This window comes from Filicampus tigris, chromosome 5 (assembly GCF_054856515.1).
Source record: "Filicampus tigris isolate MCC_2025a chromosome 5, RoL_Ftig_1.0, whole genome shotgun sequence".
Lineage (NCBI taxonomy): Eukaryota > Metazoa > Chordata > Actinopteri > Syngnathiformes > Syngnathidae > Filicampus > Filicampus tigris.
The window spans coordinates 18,478,402-18,505,467 of NC_141221.1; the positions used below are offsets into that span (position 1 = coordinate 18,478,402).

At 41.5% G+C, this 27,066-nt stretch overlaps 1 protein-coding gene across 4 annotated transcripts; it reads right to left on the reverse strand.

Annotated features, from left to right (window-relative positions):
- Positions 1-2: 2 nt before the first annotated feature.
- LOC147147661 (rapamycin-insensitive companion of mTOR-like) lies at positions 3-27,066 on the reverse strand. 4 transcript variants are annotated; one of them, XM_086030426.1, is made up of 38 exons: positions 26,996-27,066; positions 26,823-26,870; positions 24,542-24,639; positions 22,162-22,226; positions 21,798-21,929; positions 21,597-21,660; positions 20,108-20,234; positions 19,105-19,274; positions 18,475-18,542; positions 16,609-16,676; positions 16,438-16,520; positions 16,014-16,101; positions 15,768-15,858; positions 15,598-15,664; positions 15,031-15,111; positions 14,320-14,420; positions 14,075-14,240; positions 13,717-13,818; positions 13,513-13,559; positions 13,277-13,412; positions 12,968-13,167; positions 12,749-12,875; positions 11,667-11,831; positions 10,384-10,460; positions 10,212-10,290; positions 9,980-10,089; positions 9,817-9,904; positions 9,621-9,713; positions 9,207-9,313; positions 8,617-8,846; positions 7,447-8,536; positions 6,829-6,909; positions 4,578-4,837; positions 4,231-4,437; positions 3,066-3,218; positions 2,825-2,948; positions 1,745-1,883; positions 3-1,667 (listed from the first exon to the last, which is right to left on the reverse strand). In XM_086030426.1, exons 1-38 carry the CDS (start codon positions 27,042-27,044, stop codon positions 1,587-1,589), a joined length of 5,262 nt encoding a protein of 1,753 aa, XP_085886552.1. In that variant the 5' UTR covers positions 27,045-27,066; the 3' UTR covers positions 3-1,586. The 4 variants fall into 4 exon arrangements, with proteins under 4 accessions (XP_085886552.1, XP_085886555.1, XP_085886554.1 ...); XM_086030429.1 differs by having other exon boundaries at positions 4,578-4,885; XM_086030428.1 differs by lacking the exon at positions 6,829-6,909.

Genomic DNA, 27,066 nt, shown 5'->3' on the forward strand with positions numbered 1-27,066 from the left:
AAAAGGGTATTTCCATCTTTTTTAATTAACAATGCATCCCTTTGATAGGATTGTATGTTTCTACAGGTCACCAATGCCCCCAAAACATACTGTACACAATATACAGGGGAAACCACGATTCAAGCAAAAAAACAAACAAACAAAAAAAAACTTATTAAATTATAATACAGTCTTGAGGAAAATATAAATAACTTTTTTCTTCTCTGGTTGAGCTCACTATGGTACAGACATATAATAAATAGATCAGATCTGACATAACTCAGCTGATCTATGAATCATCTCTCTTTGAGTCCATTTGTGTAGCAGCATTAGAGCAAAAAAAACAAGCCAACGGAAACAGAGATCAGTCCAATCCCGTCTCCCTGGCAACCTTGTACAGATTATTTAGTCACCCCCATCCATCTCAGCCACTGACAGTGATTTTGCATTGTGGAAAAAGAATCTAGGGCATTTATACTCCTACAATGTAATGGCAACCTTCTTAAAGAAAAAAGAAACATAAACTGTTACAAGCAAGAAACAAGATGACAACTTGGCCCATGCGCGTTACACATGCAGAGGAAGTGAACCACAGAGGTAAGAAGGCATTGTGTCGGGTAGCTGCTGAATTTATGCAGGTTTTGGTGCTAAAATCGAATGAAGTCTACACAATAAATAGCCGATACAGCGCATTTAGCCAAAGATCCTTGCACTGCCTGACTAAAAAACACAAGCTCACCAAGGATGCAATGGCTGAAGAAGGACATTAAGCAAAAAGGATGGTAATAACTACCATAAAACTACATGCTAGTCTCCTCATGTACTTCATACTCTATAGTGCTTAAGATGACAATACTACAGATGTTTGATTGTCTGAGATACATGAAATAGGAAAAGAAACTGTGTCTGTGCCGACAGGAGGATACAAGTTATGGGAAAGTAAGGAAAAGAGAAGCAAAAACACACGTGGCTTGTACAGATCACAGGCGGGTGAATGTGAAGCACAATGGCTCCACATCCTTAAAAACATTAACAACAGCAGGACCCTTTTTTAGTGTTTTGTTTCGGAGGGAGAAAAACCACACATGATCCGTGGACTCACTGGGTAGACAATGTCTGTCATGACAGAAAATAACCTGTGGAAGGAGACAGTCAATAATAGACTTGCTTTTTTTTTTTATTTTTTTTTTCTTCCTTTTGAAACGGCGTTGAGTCCTTTGTCCTTTTGATCCAGTTTGTTTTTGTGATACATTATTGAATGTTGCTCAAGTTTGCTAACCCTCTGAAGACAGTATTTGGTTAAGCTGCTCCTCTTTTTCGCCCGTTAAAAAAAAAAAAAAAAAATCTGAAACAGCATTAGGCGGTAAAATTTTGTTTGCAGGTACTGATGTTCTTCATTTCTTTGCTTGAAGAACAGCAAGTGACGTGACGCTCCCCTCCTCCTTCACTTCTTCCTTGGCTACTTGTACTCTGTTTTGAGCAACAGACAATCGCCAATCCTGTTTCCACCCTTCGAGCCATATCTGTTTGTCAGTCTTTCATGGTTCGTTGTTGGGTGGCGTGTTCAGAGGGGCTGGTAGGCAAGACACAGGCGGGCAGGCGGATGATCAGGATTCTGCGGGAGGGTCCTCTTCCTTTTCAAAGGGTTTTGGCAGCTTTGTCAAGATTGCCTCGGCCTCCTCGTACATCTAAGAGAAGCCAACCCCCCCATAAATATTACATCTACATTGACTTGAATGGGGTGGGGAAAGACAAATAGACTTACTGGCATGAACTGCACATCCTGGAAGAGCTCCTGTATGAAACGTCTGGAGGTCAGGCGAAACATACAATGGGCTAAGAGGTGAGACACCTCCGAGTACAAGCAGATGTCATCAAACGCATACGGAAACTTCTCCTTTATCCTTTAGAGAAATACAGGCAAGTAGCACACAAACATTAACAATCAAGGATCCATCAGCAAAAAAAAATGTGTTTCTCAGACTGTAAACCACTCGGTAGTAGAAGTCACAAGAGTCAAAAAATGCATCATGAAGAAGAAAAATTGTCGCATCCTTTTGGGAACTAATTTTTTGGGGTGCTGCATGATAAAGAAGGTGGCGGGAATGCACCAAAAGTATTTGCCAACCGCCAAAAGAGAGTAGAAGAAATGGAAGAAGTATTAGTCACCATGGCAACAAATGTGTGACATATCACTAGTCAAGCGTTTAGCATGCGAGTCCCTTATGCAGAATTTACAGCAACAGGATTTTACCTTTGGTCACAGTGCGACGCGGGACTCTACTTAAGGAAAGACAATTCAAAATAAATTGAATTTTTTTCCCATCGTTAGAGGCAGAAGTTTTGAATCCAACTGGAACGCACGATTAGGAGTGCGTTCGGAAACATTCTCGAAGATCACACTGCTTCACTCGGACTGCTCGGAAACGTAAAGCTTTCTTCAAATGTGCCGCTCGGTTAATCAGCGTGCCCCAAAAAAGGAGTACAGTTCGAGGCGCTCCAACTGGACTCAAGGTGCTTCCACTGTGCATCAGGCAGTCCAGATGGAAACAGTTCAAGCACTGCTGACTGGTTTAAAGCATACAGTAGGTTGCGTCCGGAAATGAATGGGAGGGGAGCGTGCTCTGCCTCTTCGAACACGCAGACTCAGAGTGGAGTTAGGGTGTGCGGGTGAACTTCCGAACGCACCCTAGGGAACGGGGATTTGGGGTGTCAGTCCCAGCTCTGATTTTAATATACACAAGTCACGGCCGAGTCTAAGTTGCAGAACCAGCCAAACTATGCATAAAATTATGACTTTCAGTCTGAATAATACGTTATTTAGAGTACAAAACAGGGCAATTACGTGAGAAGTCCTGTTTCGTGGCCTTTGGTCCCAACAGACGAGCTGAGGTTGATGATGAGGCGAAGCACCTCTTTTCTAAGCAGCACTCGGGGGGCAGGGCCGTCCTCTGATATTGCCTTGCCACCTAGAGAATGACGTAACAGGATTGGAAATATGGCTCTGGTGTCAATCACTACTCAAACGTTTGTATAAAATATTGAGGCAGGTTTTTTTTTTTGTTTGTTTTGTTAAGATTATTCACCAATGACAATGTCGCTAGGCGTGGGCGTGCCGCAGACGGAGCCTTGTGACACAGCGGCATCACTGCAACCTGACACACCAGAGAACTTGGACTGAGGCATCACCTCCAGACGATGGCCACTCTGGCCTCCCCAGGACGGGAAGTCCACATAGTCTGGAAGAACAAGGTTGCACAAAGAAAATCAACAAAGGAAGGAAATGTTGGTTTTGTCATACAGAAGCCAGAAATCAGACCTAAGTCTGATTGAAAAAGCTGTGGGGTGACCTAAAGAGGGCTATGACACAATTTAAGGAAAAGTGTCGCTCTATAAAATGATGCTTGATATAAAAAAATGAGGTAATAATTACATAGAAAGTAAAGAATTAAACATTTTGTGCATCATGACTTGTGTTGCAATCCAATTCATCGTGGTGTGCCCGTCATGGCCACCGTGAGGCAGTATAATATAGTGATGCCGTCATAACCGAAGAGCAGAACTTCTTCTATATTACTACTACTGCAAGTGCGTCAGTGAGATGATGTAACATTAGTCATTTTTTGTAGAAGATAAAGAATATATGTCTGTGAGTGTTGTTAACTGCCTACATGTGCTTACTTCACCGTTTAGCGTGCTCAAATATCCATTCTTTCTAAAACCGTGACTATTGATATGCTAACAGTTAGCATATCAATGGCGTTTTGTCCAGCCATGTTGTGATGGGTTGATATATTTAATGATACAGTAATTTAGCACCATAACTCATTCATTTGTGTTGTGCCGAAAAAAACAATACCCCACAACCGGAAATACATTTTCTGTATCGCCACAATGCATAATGGCAGTATTGCGTTTCTCATGACCAAGGGTTGTTCACTACTTTTTAAATTTTGGAGGGCCGTATTCTTAGGCCTCTTCGCAAACTAATTTGTTGTAACTTTAAAAGACTATTCCTTTACGGTTTTGTAAACAGAAAATACCCCATGTAAAGCAAAAACTGCTTTAGCTAGGCATTTCCATTTTTTCACAGATTTGTTTTTTAATCAACACAAACCATACCGGTTCCAGCTGACATCGATTCTTACCCTTTTGACGAACGATTGACCATTGTCTCATGTTGATATCACGAAAAGGAATTTTAACAGGGCTGTGTTTACAAATCAAATTGATGTGTGTGCGTATAATCACCTGTCCGAGCCCGTGTACTATTGATTGGTGGCTGTGCAGGGTATCCGAGGACAATGGCTCCTACGCAGTAGAGGCAGTTCTCCTCGGTGTGATCCTGCAGTCCCGTCTCATCCGAGTCCACAGTGTGGTTCGGGCAGTCGCCTCTATTCGCGATCAACTCGGAGATGCTGAACTGCTGCTTCAGTATTGGGAGGGCAGGACGATCAGCTACAAGGGTTTAATGATGGAGAAGTTAGCACGATCGTAAATTACCACTCTAACATCTTGTTCCTTTTGCAGACAGACACTGTCTATTCACATCCTCACACATGTGTCTTTTGCTTCGGGCAATAAAAGATCATTAATACCATTATCGTCATCAAACAGAAAGCGTTTCCTCTCCTCTGAAGGCGGGCTTATTCTCTGCTGAAAGTAAGGCGTGTCTCTGATCTGGAACATATCATTAATGTCCACAGGCAGCGCAAGACCGATGTAGTCATCGCCGCACCCGTAGGTGGCGCTGGAGACCATGGAGCGCACAGAAGAGCAGCGCTGCAAGGTGCTCTGGTTGATTGGGCTGAGGAGCTCCTCTTTGTCCAGGGAGGCAAAGCTGAGAGCCTTCAAAAACCTAGGGAGGCCAAGAGGAGAGGTACGTGAGAGGATTCGGGGGGAGAGACTGGGAAGGAAAGATGAGGAGAAACAGTGAAAAATGGTGGAGATAAAAGCAGAGAGGGATTGGGTGAGGCGAGAGTGAGAAGGATGGTGGACAAAAGGGCGACAACACATCAGAAGCTGCAGCCCTTTCACGTGCTGAATTATGGCGTAGAAGCGCTTCAAAATACAAAATAAAGCTGAGTGAAGTTTCAAATAGAGAACAGCGAATAAAATTCAACACTTAATTCATGACAACTAATGTGATAATTGTATTTCTCAGAGACGGGCGTCCTTCCGTCCCAGACGGACGCCCATTTTGGGGACGGAGGACGAGAAGTTTTTTTTTAAAAGGACGGACTAAGCAAAGACCGAATTGGGTTTCCATCCATCCCTGTAATCGTCCCTAACTGGGTCAAGTACCGACTTAGTGGTGCGTTGGGTTATTTTAAAAAGAACGACCAATTTTCTCTTCTGCGTTACCACGGAGCCGCCTTTATTAACTGCCTGCAACAACACTTGTAGAGTCCTTTTTTTTTTTTTTGCATGTGCATTCCCTGCAGTAAAATTGTACTAACAGGCATAGTCTGCCCTCTAGTGGTTCAACACATCTAATACTACAGATTACAACACAGGATGCCCATTTCACTGACGGAAGCACGGCCAGCTTGTCTTGCGTGTGTAACCCGCCAACATACTACTGACCTGTTTTCTGAAGCTGAGCCGTGATTGGTCGTTACCTGAGCAGTTGTGATGTCATTTTCATTCGACAGAAGTGACAAAATAGCCGCCCCCTGAGATGGCTAAAAAGGGGTGGATTTTGCTGCTTAACTCATATTCCACAAACGCAATATTAATCAGAACGCCGCGTTTCAACTAGTGGGCCTGTTGGGAACATATTCTTGACAAAAATGTGTTAGAGTTGATTACACTTTAAGACCACAGAACTAAAAAGTTAAAAACTAAAACTAAAAGTCCAACCGCATGAAGGTCTCTGGTCAGGATGTGATTCAACACTGCTTCCAACATACATGCTGAAGACCCTCAGAGCCAATAACAGCTTGAACGGCAGGGTGAAATACTCTACACCAGGGGTCACCAATGTGGTGCCCAGGTAGCCCCCAAAGACCTTATGAGTTAAAAAAAAAAAAAAAAAAAATTCACCAGTGATGGGACATTGTGATTCAATATGAAAATTAGCATCCTGCAGATTTACTATCGTGACCCACTCTACCGGTCGAGACAAGCACATTTTGTGCGAGCGTGAGAAATTTGTGGCGGTGGGAATTGATAAAGTACAATTCCAGTTTGGATGCACCACACCACACTTCTTAAAGTCATCTCCAAGGAGGTCTGTTAGCCTCAAGGATCTGATGTGCATATTTTGCTTCCATCTGGGCAATGTAGAATGAATGGGGGTTCTTCCCACAAGAAACAAGAGTGGGGCCCACCTACCTACCAACTTTGCAGACACCTCCACCTGTCATCGAAGCCTACACTGAAAAAAAATGACAGTTGAATTTACTCAATTATATTTCGTCAGCATCCAGATGCGTTTTTAAGTAGATGTATAGTCTACTTAAAAGAATGTATCTGGATTCGGATGATTATATTTCGTGGAACCACTTGAAGAAATAAAATTGGGTAAACAATGCACAGCATTTTTTTTCAGTGTATGCAGTTAGTGCGGACAGGGGGGACCTCCCACAGAGAAATATTGACTGAGGTTCGAAAGAGTTGGTTCACAATCAGCTTTGCGTAAATATGATCAGCAGTTACAAGTCAGATGCGCGGGGAGACAACTAATACTAACAACCGCTCTACTGTACAAGGGACTTGTTGACAAGTTCTACAGGGGTCAAAGCACAAGTGTCGAACGACCCCTGTGGGCAAAGAGGAAATACAAGAGAGTAAAAGCAGACTCGCACTAGAATCTAACTAACAAGGACACCGGCAAGGTCCACCCACCGCGGCACCAACGTTCTGGACAGTCTGTGGTAGGGACTTAAGACACTGGACTCTGGGCACGTACTTCTCCTGTCTGATATCCTGACAAACACAGCACATTGTCCACGAAACACACAAAACTGCTGATGTAGACAAAAAGCCAGACCCTCCCCTTGAAGGTTGATGCTATATGGACTACAGTATTAGGACATATAGATATCATTATATTGCTTAAAGAAGTGAAAAAAAAAAGAAGAAAATGAGGAGCTTTTTTGCCCTCAATTCAGCATTCACACACCTGGAAGCGGGAGTACATCTATGGGAGTGTTTGTTCATTCATCTGGAATATCGTTTGTGAGGTCAGAGGTTACAGATGTTGGACGAGCGAGCCTGGCTCACAATATCTGTGCTAGCACTTCCCCAAAAGCGTTAGGTTAGATTAATTGATTACGAGGTGTGTCTTAATACTTTGGTCCATGGTGCTTCTAGAGTGAGGGATGCCATTTGCATGCTTTGTTCCCCGCTCTTTTTACAATTAGTATCAAACGGTGAAAATGATGACTCTCATGAATCATTAACAAAGACAATAAAAGAATAATCAAGAGTGTTTTTGATACAGTTTCCATAGGCAGGCCTTACCTGCGAGGTGTGAGTCGAGAGTCCAAGCTGCCAGTCTTCATAGTGATAGTGTCTGTGAAGAGCACATCTTTCGCAGGTGAAGCCAGCGCTTCACTATGGGACAAAGACGGGTGTATCCTTTGTTGCTGAAGCCGCTTCAATGTGGCATAGCCCAGCGCGTCTCTTGGGCTGGTGTACATGAAGCTGCAGTCGGCCAGACTCTTGATGGTGGTCACCGAGGGGGACTTGAGAGATTGAGCTCGACGGGGGAGTGTGTGCGAGGAGCCGGGTGGGACCAGAGAGACAGTGGAGGACTTGGGGGCAGACATGTGGTTTGTCTGTGCCTGGGGGGTGAGAGGGGACAGCGCTTTGACAGTTTTGGCTGAGACAACTGTGTTGAGGCTAACGCAGTCAGAAGAGTCCGGTTCAGGTTCGGAATGCTCAGCGTTTCCAACGGTTTCCCTTGATGGACTGGAGCTCATGGAGCTGATGCCGCTGGTTGTGGTGTCCGTGTTAAAACTCTGACTGCGGCTTTTGAACTGAGTACCTCCCGCGCTTCCTCCCCCTCCCACATTACCCCCGCTAGATGAGGAACCTCCATCCCCTCCTGTTAGCCGCTCTCTGCTGCTCTGCTCCCGTTCTCGACAGGGATGCTCGGCGTGTCCTCCCAGGCCACTGAGTGCCAGTCCCGAGCCTCCTCCCCTGGCCAGCTTTCCATCGACAAGATGCTCCTCAGATCCCCCTCGGGTCCCGACAAATGACGTCTCCAGACTGACAGTGGGACTCTTTGGCATTGCTCTGCCATTTAACACAGTGGTGAAGACATCACCCTGGTTCGGGCTGTAGACAGAGGGCTCTGTCACTGTCCGGTTACGCCTCATCTTAAACTCAGTCGGTGTGCGGGAGCCCGACGGGGTCTTGGGGTCACTTGTGGAGCGCAGTTTCTTGCTGGGGAGGGACAGGGAGTTGAGGAACCGTGCACGAACAAAGCGTGTGGAGGCCAGGATAGTGAAGGGGCTGCGGTCCTTGACTGGTTTGGAGTATACATAGAAAGGAGCCTCATCTGACTGGTCCAGAACATCACATTTGTCATCGTCCAGGATGTACATGTCTGAAAGCACAAAGAAAACGATAAGTAGCATGTTCTCCAAAAACGAACAGCGCAAATGGTAATATATTAGCCCTACATACTTGGTTGAGATTCGCTCTCACTGTTGTGACGGGAGCTGGTGGATTCAGAGTTGAGGCTAAGCGTGCTTGGCACGGACGATAGTTCAGAGGTCAACTGGGTTTCAACCTCATCTGGAGTGACTGGCCACAGCGTCCTGCGACTGTGTCTGACTGCATCCCAACCATATTGCTTCAACATCTCACACCCCTGCCTAGTCTTGGAGATCACTCCAAGCACATAAACACACGTACTGTGGATATAAACACATTCTTTAATTAGTGACGACGCAGAGGACTCACAGAGGGTTAGTTAATACACCTTACAACTTTATTCATATACTTTATTCAATTCAGTGTTACAGTTGAATAAACGTAATATTTAATAAAGGTATTCTGTTCAACTTTCATTAATTAACATTGAACTTTATTTTGCAATATTAAGTGATATGCAGCCTAATCAAAAGCAAATAATGGCACCCACTTTTCCTTTTTATGCTTAGAGACATGAGGTCTTGAATACATGCATTTTAACTGTAGAATAAACGTGAGCAAGTTTTCTATTTTAGTGAGTGGTGTATAGCACAAAAAAAAAAAAAAAAACAAGACCTTACCCTCGTACTGACAACACCTCGCAGTGCTGAGCTAATGCAAGCATGTCAGGGATGACATTCTCCTCATGGAGGAGATTCAGGCCCCAGTTTGAAGAGCCAATGTTGCCCTGGATAGAAATCAAAGAAAAACCCATCAGAGACGTTACTACCTTCAGGCATCATTGATAAAGCAAATTAGAATAGGGGTATTAACCAAAATCATTGGTCAGATGTGGTCATTTAACGTTTCTAATCACAGATAAAGGATTAAAAAAAATAAAAGTAGGCCTTATGCTCTTTAGTAAGTATACAATCCAGAAACCAGTTTCATTTTGTATCCAGAAATTTCAGTATTAGGACCAAAAAGCTTATAAAAATTAAAGTGTTTCATTGATTTCTTAGAAACATAAACTTGTATTATTAAGTGTTGCTGACCAGTGCCCAGAGAGCAGCCTTCAGCTGTTTGATGCCCTCCCAGGTGTCCAGCATCGGGGAGCGAACTGTATAGCTGAGGTCAGGAACTATACTCTGGAGACAGACAGACAAAGCAAAAGGTTCCAAATAAATCTACATTACTTTACATAGAAGGAAAACACGTGGCAGATTAACTGACTTTCCGTGCAACAATTACCTGAGTCTCCAAAAGATGGCAGCCTGTCTTATCATGGACTAGCTGACCATACAAGTGTACGGGGAGATAGACATTTGGTCTTTGTAACCTGGAAATGATCAATTAAATTAAATGTGGGTTTGGCTGATACTTCAAATGTAAAATAGTGAAATGAGTTTGTTACCTTTGGTTGCTGCGTCTCACATAGTTATCGCCATCAACGGGTTTGCGATAGGTTGTTAGTGCTTCGTTGAGTTGCTCCTCTATCAGGTCGACATATTTTAGGTTGTATTCCTGCAATTCAAAAGACAATCATATCTTGCAATTAAACTACACACGTTTTAAAACGACAGGTTGTGGTTTCAAAAATAGTAAAACTCGCAAAATAAATCAATGCGAGAAACTCTGGTGCAAACCTTCTGCCATTTATCAAGCTGTTTGCTGACATAACCCCTCTCATTGAGGTAAGAAAAACCTTTAGGTATAGACAGGAACCTGCAGTAGGGACAAAATGCAGTATGATTTTAAGTAAGCACTGTGATGTGAGTATACACTGAAACATCCAGAAAAAATTAGGTAACCCCTGACCTGAGGAGCAGAAGAAGGCCTTTGTCTCCGAGGTGAGACAAAGCTGGTTTCAGCTGGATGAGCGCATGAAGATTGGCCTGTCAAATGAACAACATATCTAGTCAGACAACAGAAGTTGCCTCGACACTATTTCAGTCTTTGTTCACATGTTCATAAAACAATGGTGAAAATGTGTGTCATTGGGTTTACTGACCAGTTGATTTTATTTTATTTTTTTAATTAGATATTACAGTACAGTGCTATCTTGCATACAAGTGCTCACAACAAAACAACACTTAAGAGCGTTTGATAGCAGAGAGCAGTATATTGTCAAAATGGCTATACCCTGAGATGGATGAAATCATCTGTTTCGGGTTAGTTGGGTTAATTCTTAATCCAACAACACAATATTAATGAGAAAACCTTTTTAGACTAATGGGGTAACATACAAAATACCATTGCAGATTTTTTTGTCTATACTAGGGCTGAACAATTATGAGAAATAATCTAATTGCGATTTTTTTCCCTAAAAATTGCGACAGAGATATGAATTGTGATTTTTTTTTTTCAAGGTCCTTTTCTCATGTCGACATACGACAGCAGCCAAAACATCAGAAAAGAGACAACACATGTACACGGTGAGGTTGTTTTCCCGCCACGCGGGACGTTTTGGAGTCCGGCATGAGTCCCCACTCCCACACTATATCAGAAATGAGCGCATTCATACACATTAGTGGTTATCCAGTGCAATTACAAGTCACTTAGTTTAAAATTCCTTGGCCAATTTCTACAACTACAGAATGCAGTTAGCTAAATGGCTATGCCTACACGCCCAAATCCAAAAATGAATCTTCTCTGGATTCCAAAAATAACACAAAAGGCATGACACCCTAATATTGTAACACAAAGCATTGTGGTTATGAAAATACCAGGAATTAACTGCTCAAATGTTTGTCATGTAGCGTGAGCCGCAGGCTGAGAGCCACCTCGTTCAATCAACGGTTAACTTTCCCTGAAGAGTCTCTGTTTGTGGACCCACACACCAACAGATCAAGTGATGAGGTGACAGCGTGGACAAGCCCGGCGCCCGTCCACCGGTCGAGAGGAGCCCTGGTTAGCTTCCGAGCTAGCTGGTGACTAGCACCTCTCGTTACGGCATTGAAAAGGCCCACAATGATCCGGTGGGATATATTCCAGCCACCAGAGGCTTCAGCAAATAACATTAAGTGGCTCAAACATGAAGGGGTATGTAGGAATAAGGATATATGATTGTGAGTATGAAATGCGTGTCTCTCCATGATCACCTTGTCCTCACAGGCTTCGTCCAGAATATCGAGGGCCTCCATGGACACAGCCTTGCTATGGTCGTGAAGCTGTGTGACCAGCAGCTCCATCCCCCAGCTGCTAAAAAATTCCACACCTGCTCGCAGCAACACACGGAGGTGCTTGGTGGCATACAATCTGCAGGTCTGCTCACAAGATGCGTTGTTTGAGAGAAGAGGAACAAGAATAATACAGTATTACCAATAGAGAACAATAACGCTAAATGCTAAATTCCTAAATCTAAAAGTTTTTTGTCCTGGGCAATACATAATTACAATGGTACCTTGACTTAAGGGTTTAATTCGTTCTGGGAACAGGCTCTCATCTCAATTTACTCATATATCAAGTGAGTTTTCCCCATTGAAATGAATTGAAATACCATTAATCAGTTCCAGTGCCCCAAAAACTACGACCATTTTTTGTTGTCTATTTTCTATAGAGAAAAATGTAACTGTATTGTATTTAAAAAAAATGAGAGGCTAAAGAAAATAGTATATAAAGTGTAACTTCCACACATATTGTAGTATTCGTGTATTAGATGTGCGACTTTAAAAAGTGTGGCCAAGTCATTAGGAGTGGAGTCGGTTTGGCTTAGTTGGTCGGGTAGGTCTACGTGTGAGGGCGTGGCTGTGAGTGGTGGCCTTACAGCAGCTCCATACTGTAGTGTGTGTTTTCATATTGTATTTGTGTGTTTGACTATACCGTCCAATAACAAATTCAATCAGTTACTCTTCTTGCACCCATGTGAGGGTATTACAGTATCTTAATTGCTCAAATTTTTTTCACTTCACTTTAACAGTGGCATATCTGAAGCTTGCTCACAAAGCAATAATGATAATAATAATTAAATCAAACAAGCTACAGCGCATATATTGTAAAACTTGTATGTCAAGGTAACATTTCATTGCTATATTGCATATTTCCAAGGTTTTAAAATCACTGCCGCACATCACAGAGCGTTTGAGCGGTTCTATTTCAAACAATAACGCCAGAGAATATGTCTAATTGTCCCTCCTTATCATAGCCTGACAGATATACTTGTGTGTTTATGCCGTTGGCCTACATCGGTAGCAGCAGTAAGGATCTTGGAGAGGATCACTCTTGCCAGACCGTCTCTGCTGTAGTCCAGTGTGGCTACAGCAAGCTTCAGCACAGCATCCTGGTTCTTCACAGAGCACAGATTCAGCAGGCTACAAAAACAGAAAGCAGATCAAATTAAGTTGTGTAAATGTGTGTTGATGAGAATACACAGAAAATGTCTAGGTTGTTCCTGTACACTCACCACTGAAACAGGCCACATTTCTCCAGAAGTTTGACTCCTTGAGAGTGTGCGGAGAGTGTCCCCAAGAAGAGAAAGTAGTGTTGGCTAAGTGTGGTGAGCAAGCCATTACTCTGCAAGCAGCGCTCAGGCTTAAGGCCTGAAGACGAAGACAGCCATGATACCATATCCCTCACGAGGTCCTCCAGGTAGCCCTGTCCATCCTAGCATATAAAAGGGAGCAGGAAAAGACCCAACAAGACAAGCAAGTTTAAAAAGAAAAGTGCACAAGGACATGGAAATGGAAATAATGTGTTTCTACATTTTTCTCACCTCATCTGAGTCCATGAGGAACTCAACAAACTGACAGCCAACCACAGTGAGTTGTCTCGCCTTAACGTGATCCAATGACAGACCTGCATACAATTTACTGCTGGGCTTATAGAAATACAGCAACCTCCGCACAAACCTGTACCACATTCAATAAGAAAAGTACAACAATCAGAACCACTTAGATTTACAGTATATATCAAGGTTGTGATGGTTTAGAATTTGTCATTGGGTCTCACTTGTGCATTTGTTCATCTTTGTTGTTCCTGAGATTTACATTTGGCCACTAGGATGAGAAAAAAAAGGCTATTTGAATACAATATTGATCCAAAAAGGCAAAAGAAAGCATGTGCGTGTGTGTATGTTGAGAGTGACAGAGAAAGACACCTAAAGAAAGAAAAAGATAAGACATGGTGCAAAATTATAGACAACAATTGCCTGACCTTAAGAATAGTGCCAATAAGCAACCAGTTCCACTCTAGGTTTTGCTTATGGTTGAGAATGTGACTCTCTCTCAAGTTCATCATCAACGCTTCCTCTGTGTCCTGAACAGAGAAATACAGAATTAACAATAACATTTTCATGTTGGTTCAGCATTTATGTGAAATTACCATCAGCTTTTCATGAGCTTTATTTAACTAATCATCAAAGGTAAAACAAGCTTAACAGATGGCTTCAGCGTATAATCATCACTGAGAAAACACATTGTGCCAAACAGTTTGCAAACAGTTAACTAGTAGCGTACTTTTGTTTGTCAGCACTTAAGATACAAAGTAGTAAAGCGGAAGATGTTCAGGTTACCTTAATGACGTAGATGTCCCTTTGGACCCGTGAGTGTGACTCTCTGCGGCTATGCGAGGAGACAGAGTTGCGGATGATGTTGTCTAAATAGAGGCTGTGTGGTTTAACACCTTTCTTCTTTCTCTCATGGAAACGCTTCAGATTGTTGACCGCTGCACTTGCCCGACTATCAAAATATGAAAATAAATCCATATTTGAGTTCATCGCACTATTGGAAGAGAGAATTTAAGCATGTATGTACTCACAGTCGTTTTTCTTGTGGGATGTCAAAGGAAGCCGCCATGTTGATAAGGGTGGGAAGGCAGTGCAGGTGGTGACTGTGGGTGTGTGGAAGGATAGTGTTTGCCTAAACATGGGAGACATAAGGAGAGGGAAAAGCCCAGATTACATACAGTATGCTTTTCATTAGGGGTGTTCCGATCAGGGTTTTATGCTGCCGATTCTGATCATCCATGAGTGAGATCAGCCGATACTGATTTTGATACAAACACATGGATTAGATGCACATTTCTTAAATTTAGAGCTGTTTCTAACTAACAATTACTTTCATAATTGGTTATTATGACCATTTTTTCAACTGATGAATCACAAAAAAAACATCCTACCATAATTTCCATTCATTTATTAGAAAAAAAGAATTAAATCAGTAACCGGTAGATTGTTTCAAATTGACAGCGCAGAAAATGCACAAATACCGGTACATACTATGATCCGGGTACTGGTTTGGTTTGCAACATGCAATGTTATAGGAAAGGGGAGGGGATGGTACACTGCACACAGGCTGGTCTCTAGTTGGCTGGAGGCCGCAAAGTACGAGCTGCAGGTCATCAGCTCTTGTGATCGGCAATGAAAGGCATTGATCGATCACGGTCAAGCGCAGAAGCAGAAATGATTTTTTCACTTTACAGAGAAAAAGCTTTTAGCAGCTTTAGAATTAGTCACAGACACTGCCTTACCATGTGTAAAAGCTCGCCCAAGATGATGGTGGCCCTGACAGCAAGTGGATCATCGTTGCTAGTCACCACTTCTACAAGACCCTGGAAATCGATTAAGCAATGTGATATTTTGATGGAAATATGCAAAAGCTTTTCATCAATACGACGAAAACATGTCTTAAATGACAATTAACATTTCAACCAAACAAAATCTACCTAGTATAAAACAATAAATGAGGGTGACCACAAAAACTAGAAATGCATGGTCATGGATAAACGCAATATATTCCACCTGGCATCCTACAATTAGTGACGTTAATCTACGTTTAACGACAATAATAAAAAATCTGGATCCAATAATAAGATTATCTCAAACAAAACGGTTAACTGTCTTTTGAAAGGCGCTAAATCCATGAGAAACCCCGCCACCCCAACCCCGCCCCTCAATCTCAAGTTTTGTAAAAAACACAAACATGGATCAAATACGGCCATGGTATCTTCTGTACATAAAAAATGTCTGGGGTGGCGAAGCTGCACGGGACAATTATGAATCCATTCACATGCATATATTACTCCCAAGGTACTCACCTCTAGCAGCCCACTGGTGATGAAGGCAGAGAGCACAAATGCTAAATAGTTATCCATCAAATCAGGGCTGGTCAATGGAAAAGATGGTAAAAAAAACAACAACTTAATGAGTAATGCAAGTCAAAATATTTCAGCTTTTTGGATCTCAATAGTCTTGTATCATGTCTCACCGTGAGCGAGCCCTATGGGGAAGAACAACTTTGGCCTCAGCAGCAACAAACCCATCTGAGAGTCTCCATGTGTCCTGAAACCTAGCCGGGTCTGAGAGGGAAGAATTAATTGTGTACTGTGCATAGAATATGGATTTATATTTTATCTTGAGTGGGCAAAACCTTGTCTCCCTACATCTGTACTAAATACCTACCAATGGTAAGTTTAAAAGTTCTAAGGAAGACAACAGATACTGTATTACTCACCAACACTTAAAAGAGCCTCTGTGAAGTCTTGGGTCACAATAGGCACAGGGAGTCTAAATATCTCATATAACACCTCCAATAAGCCTTTCTGCAAAGAAAATGTTGATATAGATAACGTTTAACATGCGCGTAAAATATGTACAGCAACGTTAACTATTCAATCAACTGTTCCAAAGACCACAGGCAGTCAAATAAGCCAAAGAATGGATCATTTCATTCATTCATTTCAGCCAATGTGACAGAAATTGTATATCAATTTGCACAAGCAAACAACATTTTCTAGTCTTCCTTGATCTCAACTTTAAATTCAACATAAAACCTCACACTGTACAATATACGGCAATGTCATATATTGCACTAAAATATTTTGCGCTTTTCATTTTCATTTTCAACAAATTGAAGCCTTTGCAATAATAACACTCACCCTAACTTCCACATTTGGTATGCAAAGTAAACCAATTAAAGACTGGATTCCAGAATTTCCAGACTTGCATAGGTTTATAATCCCTATTAGGAAATAAAAAAAAAAACAGATGCATTTCAAAACAAAGTTTTAAACAGGCAAACTAAGTTTTAATTACACATGAGGACTTACCAGACCAAGAGCGGAAAGCTGCAACTATGGCCATTCTACTTGATAAGAAACGTGCCTCTTTGTCCTCTCTGTGAAAATGAAAACACACACCCATTAAAAATTTGAACTGTGTTCGTCACACAAAACATCATTATAAATGGACTAGAGAGTCTTTCAAAGAATGTAAACTGTTCATGCTATAACAATACAATACACCAATACAAACCTGAGACTAATTATGTTTATTTAAAAAAAAAAAAAAAGATAATCAGTTAGAGTGACTTTCAGAGGTTATCATGAAATTAATAAGTGCGATCGACATCCTCAGTGAGTTGTTGAGGAGTCAACAGCCAACCAAATAATAAGGCTTGTCACAGACGTGTGACAAGCACTTTAATGTTCACAGTGGTCACCAAGATAAGAATACAAAAAGCGTAAACACACCGAACTGACAATACTAATGCTAGGTTCACAACGCAGGAAAATGCGACCCAGATCGGATTATTTTGCCCATATGCGACCGGTATCAGATTTTTTTATGGCGGCTCAATTTCGACCTAGGTCACTTTCATATATGGTCCTAAATCGGATACGTATCCAATTTTTTACAATGCGACCGCGGTCTGAACGGCCAGGTCACATATATCCGACATTGACGTCATCCAGAGCCCAAAATGCGCTCTGTGCAGGGAGAGGGGAAGTGCTGGCAGCAGGGGATCGAATGTGCAAAGTTGTGTTGAGTAAAGGCCCTGATAGACCAAACCGACGTCAGAGGTCGTGAAGCGTCGTGGCGTCTGAATGTGCCGTCTGTTTGGTGTAGTGGCCACCGTCGTAGTGTCGTAACCCGTCTGTAAGCGTCTTGGGGGCGTTTACGTAAGTTGAATCTGCGTCGCCAGTCGTGACATTTGGTCACTCTGATTGGGTGTTCGCTAGCAAATCAGCGCTCGGAGCACCAACGGTAAGTGACAAATGCGGAAAAACACTGAGCACGCCTCAGCTGCCTAATCTTCTTACAAGTACAAGAGCGAGGGTTGACAATCGAAGTATTTCACAATACCGTGTCAAGAACGTGAGGGTTTACTTCGCGTGGGAGTTCATTGTGAGCGAAGAATATAGCTGAATGCATTGTTTACCTTTTTATAATCCGCCCCCGGCCAACAGCTTTCCGGTTGGATTTTTCTAAGCATGAGAAATGGTGACTACCGCCGCCGATGGTATGGAAGGGTATTACATCTTATACATGCGCAGAAGGTACTTTAATGGTCAGCATCGCTGTCTGTCGTTGCGGTTCCTCCAGTGTGACGTGCCGAAAGCCGGCCGGACGCCACAGGGGGTAAGCGTCTGTCAGTGTTGGCCAGCGACTTTTTGGTCTATCTAGGCCTTAACACTATTGACTTTATATTTGACTTGAATTTAATCCCACTTGAAACATGAAGCATAAAGTGGACATTTATCGTGATAAGAATAAGAATAAGAATAAGAATGCCTTTATTGATCCCACAGTGATAGTAGTAATTCAGCAATGGTTCAGATCGATTCATTTTTTTACGCACGGTTATGACATGACGTCATCATTAGGCATGTCTACATGAAATGAGATATTAAAGCCTCGCCTCATAATTTTCCCCAAATACTGTATTTATTTCTGCCTCCTACCTAATGGCTTCACTGTGTAAATACTGGACCACATTTACTTCCGCAAACACATTGGGAGTAACCTCGTCTTTTCTTCTGCGCATGCGGGCAGACAAGACCGAGGTCGTATTTATAATGTAATATGAACGCTTACACACAAAAAAAAAATGTGAATTGAGCATTAAGACCTGCGGCGTGAACCTAGCCTAAGTTTGTGTTTCTTTTCCAAACTACACACAAACAAACACTCACTTGAGTTGCCCTTCAGCCATGTCTGCATTGTGTCGGTAGTGAAAATCTGTGAAAGGTGCGAGGATTTGCTGGAGGACAGAACACAAAAGACACAAAACAACTGTATAAGATCAAGCACACTTGCTAAGCCTTACCACCTTAATGATTATTTACTGGTTCTCAGACAACATATTATGTGGAATCTCACTGAAAAGTTCATGTAAATCCTCTGGCGGTTTGATGTCATATGACACCCATGTGGCTAGGGTGACGGATGGTGGGTTGCTTTGATCTAAGCCGCCAGTTTAAACAATGAGGCTATGGGCAAACACTGTTTGTAACGAATGAAGGCAACATGGGAAGCTTTGGGTGCTAATACCGACACCCACGAAACTGGCTCATTTATTTACTCTAAATCAGGGAGCCATGTTCTGCCTGTTTTAGACTGCTCCCTACACCACCAAACCTGATTCAAACAATCAGCTCATCAGCAAGCTCTGTAGAAGCCTGAAACAATCCTGATCATTTGAATCAGGTGTGTTGAAGTCGGGAAGGATCCAAAACAGGCAGGATATGGCTCGAGAGGAATCTGAATTTCCTACCGTGCTCTAAATGGTGTGCGTGTATGTGTGGGTGCGTGGTGTGTAGTACCTCTAACTCTACATCAATGCGCACGTACTGACGGGTACGTGGGTGGTTGAGAAGATGGAGGATGGTTGTGATCAGAGCTTCATTGATGCGGCTCAGCTGACAGTCAATCACACTCTTCAAGATAGTGCTTAGGCCTCCCCGTTTAGCGACCACCTCTGGGTTTTTCAGGGCTACAGGGAACAACAAAAAAGGGAAACTACTGACCTTCCACAGCAACCAATCCAATTACCTGTAGAGAGTCCTCCTCCTCTACCACAAACTCCAAATACCACAAAGATCCCTACTTTGAAAACCTTGGATGTTAATCCACCGGAGCTTCAGAAAGTAATTGTGGAGCACATATTGCGAACTGAAGACATCAACGCACAGGTGAGCATCACTAAGTCCAGTAGCTTATTTCCCTCTGCCTAACAGCATAGGCGCTACAGAAGGCAAACATAGGATGGATCCTTTAAAGGGGAGTCAACCCAGAAATTGTCTTTACAATAATATGTTCAATGTGCCCCCAATAGTCTACTCTAAACAGTGCTTTTTGATTAATAGTTTGTGGAAAATGAACTAAGCAGCAAAATCCACCCATTTTTATCCATCTCAGGGGGGCAGCCATTTTGCACTTGCTGTTGACTGAAAATGACATCACAGTGAACTAAGGGCTCAGGTAATGAACATCGCTTAGTTTCGTTGAGTGATGTTTGCAAGCTGAGTGGTGATTGGTCTTTACCTGAGCCCTGGGCAACTGTGATGTCATTTTCAGTCGACAGCAAGTGGCAAAATGGCCACCCCCTGAGATGGATAAAAACAGGTGGATTTTGCTGCTTGATGGCTATTCCCCAAATACTATTCACAATACCGTGTTCAGACTAGTGGGGCTGCAAAGAACATTACTGTACAGAATTTTGGGAGGTTGACTTTCCCTTTAAAATGAAACTGACATCAGTAGGCTAGGCACCTTGGAGATATCACTGATTAAAAGTAAGTCCACCATACAACAACAACTTCTCACCTAGCTCACAGACAATCGCGATGGCTGCACGGACCATACGGTCCCTCTCTTGTAGTCCATCAGTCCCCACAGCGATAAGAGAGTTTGCAACAGATATGGGGAAAAGCATTGCATTGACAGTGATGATCTATAGAGGGCAAAAAGGGATGGGGGTGAATCCAATTCAGACACAATTATCGTTCATGATAGCTTTTTAAAAAAAATACATGTATAATATAGCACCGCAGCGAGATAATATATAATAAAGGTGATTTGATACGCTATCTAGTAATTCAAGGCAGTTAATACCAAAATCGTTTTGTGATTTTGTGAGACATCACGATATGCACTCCCCTCCAAAAGTATGTGAACAGTTCAATAATACTTTCAGATGTGATGTAGACTGAAAATATATCAAAAGATGAATATGAGACAGTCCTGAACGTACATCTAGTATATAACCTCGAGGTAGGCATAGGCCAGTATTAGATTCTGTCATTATGGTAAACTTGAGCAAAAATATTGCAGTATCAAGGAATTGTTTTGCAATTAAAGCACTAAAATGGTAAACGGGCTGTCACTTACATAGCGCTTTTCTACCTTTGGTACTCAAAGCACTTCACACTGTACCTCATCTACCTACTGATGATGCAGCCTCAGGAGGAACTGGGGGTTCAGTATCTTGCTAAAGGATACTTCAGCATGGTCACAATGGCCGGGGATCGAGCCCACAACCTCAGGGTTGGGAGACGACCACTCTACCACTGAGCCATGCCGGCAAAAATGTATTATTTTGAAATATTTGGGTAAAAGAAAAAAAAAAATTCCATTGATAAATGTGTTCTATATTTCCATAAATAAATATGAAGATTCTCAGGACAGTATTGATTATAAAAAACATACAACATAAAAACAATATAAAATTTTTCAAAACAGGTTGCTTCCTTCCAGACACATTTTTGCTCATAAAAGATGTATTTATTTGCAAATCCTTTGCTTACAATAACAACATTAAGCCTGTGACCTACTGATATCCCCAGACCTTTGTATTCTCTTAGAACGCTTTTCCTGGCTTTCACCACAGCCTCTCTCCGTCGTTATGTTTTGTCTAATATTCATCTTTGGATGGAACCCAAATGTTTTCAGTCTACAGCAAAAATAAAACAATTGGCGTCACTGTTCTAATACTTTTGGACGGGAGTGTACATCATGAACCCAAGTTGTAGCCTTAGGTCGATAGCTCTTTCCCAAGTACAGAGCCTCCCTCTGTCTGTTTGTGTGCAAGTGTGTATGTGTAGAGAAGGTTTACAGTAAAGGACTGAAAAAGCTATAAATAGCCTTGACTGCAGAGTTGCGCAGACCATCCACACACTGTCATTGCTGCAAACCCAATGATCTTTGTGATGGTAATATGGCAGAGATTCCGCTTATAGTGATTGCAAGAGGCACATTCCTCTGGCAACATGACAGCAAGCTTACAAATTGAAGACCAGAAGAAATTCGCGTCTACCTTTCGCACTAGTCTCAGCGCCTGAGTCCTTTCCCCTTCGTTGCTCTGCTGGATGTCAATGCACCTAAATATACATGATACATTTTAGCACAAACAATCAGTAGGAGAAAACATGGAAAAGAACCGTTTGATTGAACCAAGTTCTTGATGGAGGATGTGGGGCGGTGCGTGTGTGTGTGTTTTCAAATTCAGCAGTTTTACCTGGCTATCAAATAATCCACTTGTAGTTTGAGGACTTTCTGCAGCACAATGGTGTCACGAATGAGGTAGCGGAGTGCCCGCAACCCAGCAGCACGCACTTCCTTAGCCTCATTCAATAAAGCTAGTCGCAGACTAGGGGTAACGTAACATGAGTCGAGTCCAAAATGGAGGGGAAAAAAGGAGCAGACAAAATAATTAATACATTTTGCATGTCTACATTGTAGCCAATCTACAGAGAAACATCTATAATTTCATCACATTTCTAAATTAAAATAATCCATTCATAGTAGTACTTTTGAGTATGTGACTGATGTATTTTGGCTGCAGTCATTCTAAATGATTATATTACAGAAACAGCACTTACCAAACAATGATTTCTTCGTATGTAAACCCAAAGATTTCCTCATGATGCCTTACACTGCATAGCAGCTGAAAACACAAACATTTTATTACAATGGCACTGTTCAAAGTCAAGAGCAGCACTATGTATTAGGCATTCACTTCTTAATTTGTATTCCACAGGAAAGTAATGAAAAACTTAAATGACCCAAACAAAACCCTTCTCAGAGAGAGCAGCGTTTCTTTGTACCAATTTGCTGTCAATGCTGATGGATCAAGAAAGTTCTCATACCAGTCTGTGTTTTTAATACACTTGATTTATTGGAAGAATGAAATCACTGCAATATGCGCTTCAATGACAGAAACTCTCTGCGCTTTGCTTTCTAGCACAGGTAAATGTGACATTATAAATATAATTTTGTATTATTGTAAAAACATTTTATATACAAAACACAGTGGGCCTAATAATCATAATTTGCTCCTTTCATGAGCTGAATACATGCAAGTCCTAATTTCCAGAATAATTTTTAAAAGCCAATTTTCAAAGCAATTAAAGAAATAAAATATAGTCAACGATGCAGATGAAAATTCATCATGCATATGGTACTGCTGGATTAGATAAAGAAGGCAACCAACCGGGCATACTAGACTATGAGGCTTCCAGCAATATCTTCCATCTACAATTTCCATCATGGGGCAGCACTAACTAATAAGGAAGCTGTATGAGAGTAAGACTGTAGACAGGTAGTAAAATGTATTTTTGGATCTCAACATGAATCTCCTAAAGCAGAAGCGGCACCACTGTCTACGAGACAAACGGGAAGAAAGATGTAGCGGGATTGGATGAGGCATCAAGAGGTCATGATAAGGAGTCTGTGCTTAAAAGTGAATTCAACCTAGGGGTGGGCGATATTGGCTAAAAAAAAAAAAATATATATATATATATATATATATATATATATATATATATATATATATATATATATATATATATATATATATATATATATATATATATATATATATATATATATCACAACTAAAGTGTTTTCTGAAGCTGAGCCATAATTGGTCATTATCTGAGCCCTGAGCAACTGTGATGTAATTTTCAGTCGACAGAAGTGACAAAATGGCCGCCCCCGAGATGGCTAAAAAATGGGTGGATTTTGCTGCTTAACGCATACTCCACAAACGCGATATAAATCAGAATACCTTGTCTCAACTAGTGGGCCTGTATTAACACATTCTGGAGAAAAATGTGTTTGGGTTGACTTCCCCTCTAACTATCTCTGATGTCAGAACCCAAGCAAGCAGAGGAGGGGAGAAGAGACTCCAAAAGGGGCATGTGATATTCTCCGGAGGGATGAGGTCAACTTCATCGTCTAAGAACCCTTTTAAGGAATCAGAAGCAACAGATACACTTGCATAGATATTGAGGATGTCCCTGTCTTGTTGTAAAGAGTAGAATTAAAAAGGTCTATGAATTGCAGTCACACAACTCAGATTCTCACTTGGCCTTCAAGCTATTATACTGCCACTGATTGAACAATCAGTCACAATATGTCCTTAACTGACATCCAAATGACTTAAAAGAAATGACTTATGCAATAGATATCTGAAAATGTTTTAAAGTGAAAGTCAACGCAAACATATTTTTTTCAAGAGTATGTTCTATGCAAACCCACTAGTTGAAACACGGCATTCTGATGCATATTGCGTTTGTGGAATAAGAGTTAATCCACTCATTTTCAGCCATCTCAGGGGGCGGCCATTTTGTCTTCTGTCGACTGAAAATGACATCACAACTGCTCACAATCACCAATCACGGCTCAGATTCAGAAAACAGGTCAGCCGTGATTGGTCGTTGCGAGCAGCTGTGATGTCATTTTCTGTCTTCTCGACAGAAGACAAAATGACCGCCCCCAGAGATGGCTGAAAACGAGTGCATTTTGCAGCTTAATTTATATTACACAAATGCAAAATGAATCAGAATGCCGTGTTTCAACTAGTGGGCCTGATGGGAACATATTCTTGAAAAAAATATGTTTGGGTTGACTTCCACTTTAAAGTAAATATTTGTATGAGTAGATCAATTGGTCTGTTCTACCAATTCAACAAAACATTCCACATTATCGTCTTGAACTTGTCCCTTCTATTATTGTGAATGTGTTTGTCTTAAAGTGGAAATCAATGACTGAAAATGACATCATGGTGGCTCAGGGCTCAGATAACAACCAATCATGGCTCAGCTTCAGAAAACTGGTGAGCTATGATTGGTTGTTAGCTGAGCTATCTTCATAGTCTAAGTGTGGCCAAACAGTGTTTTTTAATAACAACACATTGCCAGTGGTGTCAACAAACACTGTTTTAAAAATCATGAAAACTGCACAGTTTAACAACATTACCTTGACAAAGTTGTTCAGGTGGCCAAGTTTTCGCATATTACTGACTCCATGAGGTTTGGCCACATTTTGAAGGATTTCCCTGAAGTTTTCTGGTGGTTCTGCAGGACAAGAAAAGGAAATACAATGAACTATAATAGAAGTAATAGCTCAAAAAGTATCGTATCTGTCAGGGAAGTGTCATTTATATGTTGCAGGAAGGAAGTTGGTTTATCTGGTCAAATTAATTTTGTGTGTACAGTAAATACACAGTCTAGATGGTAAAACCTAAGCCTGAAAGGGGAAGAGCTTTTTGTTTTCAGTTCCATTGACTATTTGATGCTTAGTGTAATGTTGATTAGTTAGTTGTTAAGTTATTATATATGGCAAAATACATTATTCTATACATATTCAACAGAAAACAGAAAAAAATGTGGGGTGTTTTTATACTGCTGCTGATCCTGTTCAGGGTCACAGGGCAACAAACATTTCCAGCTGACTGTACCACAGTCTCATCACCAGTCAATCGCAAGGCTGACACAGGGTCAGAAAACCATTCATACTCACATTCTCTCCTCCAAGGACGTCTTCCTATCAAACTAGAGATGCAATGATACCACTTTTTTCAGACCTAGTAGCAGTACAAGTGATTACATATGAGTGCTCACCGATAAGGAGTGGATACTTGATTATGTCATTAGATCTTGCAAAAGTGATAAAAAAAAGAGTCGTAAATTTGTTTTAATCAAAAATTGTTCAAACCATAATTTTTTTCTTGAAAATGGCATGTTTCACTCAGCATTCTCATATGAATGTTATTTCCCCTAGTAATTCATTTTATAATATAATGGTGCCTTGAGATTTGAGTGACCTGATTTACGGGTTTTTAGAGATACGAGCCATAGATTGGCCGATTTTTTTGCTTTGACTTGCGAGCGCAAACTTGAGATACAAGTGCTGTATGATTCCGGGTGACTCAATTCACATCAAAACAAAGGTCAGTTTGGCAGATAAAATTAGCTAATACTTTTGGAAAAAAAAAGAAACTTCAAGTTCTTCACTGACACTTTCATCTGAAAGTTACTGCAAAACTAAACATCAAACAAAGAAAATTATACGTTATGTATTTGAAGCACCCAGATAGGCTCTGCTACCTGGATGTATACAAGAAGAAACAATATAGTGGTGTAATGAAAACCGATTTGAAACGGAAAATTGGCCCGAATCAAATCATTACATTTTAAAATGTACCGTTCTTGATTCGTATCGCACCCCATGTATCAACATACTTATTGACTCATCTTTTATTGGAGAGATACAGAGTGCTATTTCTCTCGTATTTTTGTTTGCAGTTTTTTTTTAATAAAATGTTGGCATTTTTTGGCGAAGCAGGAAAAGATTAACATCAGTTCCATGAGGAGAAATTATTTGAATTACAAGATTGGTCAGGGGATGATTAAAATGCGTAACCACACTTTACAGAAAAAAAAATGACACAGTAAGTGTAATTTACAAAGTGTAACTGAACACAGCTCCCACAGATGTTAGGTGTCTATTAGTGTAAAATTGAATGGTGACTGCACAAACCTCAAGCCAGCATTAATTATACAAGAAACGGATGAAAAATAACGTAGAAACAAGCAAACTCCAGCGAAACTGACACAAAGATGCCCGAAGTTACTTACAACAGTGGCATCTCCACAACAAACAAATAACTGGAAATGGGCTTGAAAAAAAAAATGACGGATTGACGGGTACACAGGCTGCTGACGGATGACGAATAACTGACCAGCAAACTTCAGTAAAATGCCCACGTCTGTTAATTATATGCTATTCGCATTCAGTATGCGCAGCAATGATGGGAGTCAATATTAACAGCCAGTGCAGCACTAGATCATGCCTGCACACCATCATGCGCTGTTTGGATGCTACTCATCTGTCAACCTGAAACCCCGATTTCACATGGTTGACGAATGCGAGGCAGCAACAATTGTGGATGTTTAGTCTAATAACAGGCTACCCACTCGTCAATCAAAACAACAGAGTATCGTCATGGGTGGTTAGCTGTGGCAGCTAGCTATCGCTAACTCAGCTAGTTAGTTAGCTCGCGAATGTCTGTTATTAAGATGTGGCTTGAAATGTTATTACACTAAACACAAATGAAAGCAAACCCAGTGGCATTTGCAAGGAAATGCCAAGTATCAGCGATAGGCCCGCTTCTCGTGGCCTGTGTTTAGAAATAAATACACCCATCCGTATTGAACAATAATCGCTTTCAGTATGATGTGAACAAGCCTTTGCTTACCTCTGGTCAAATCCAGCGGTACGTTCTCTTCCCCGCTGTCATTCCGACCTGTCAAAAACACACACAGCGATCATTGAGAGTGAAGACGTCCAGGTCATCAGCTGCCTCGGAAACTCTCTATCTGCAATATCCCAGCAATAAACAAAGCACTGAGTCGGGTTTTTCATGCTTACCTCGCATCCGAAGACTCCGGATAGGACGGCCGCGGAAGCTGGCCGCCATGTTTCCAGGAACATCCACAACA

Coding starts and splice junctions, on each gene's coding strand:
- LOC147147661 (XM_086030429.1), bottom strand. CDS start 27,044: ATGGCGGCCAGCTTCCGCGGCCGTCCTATCCGGAGTCTTCGGATGCGA. Junction 24,640..26,822: donor ACCGCTGGATTTGACCAGAG/GTAAGCAAAGGC, acceptor CTTGTCCTGCAG/AACCACCAGAAAACTTCAGG. Junction 2,949..3,065: donor GCCTAGCGACATTGTCATTG/GTGAATAATCTT, acceptor GTCATTCTCTAG/GTGGCAAGGCAATATCAGAG.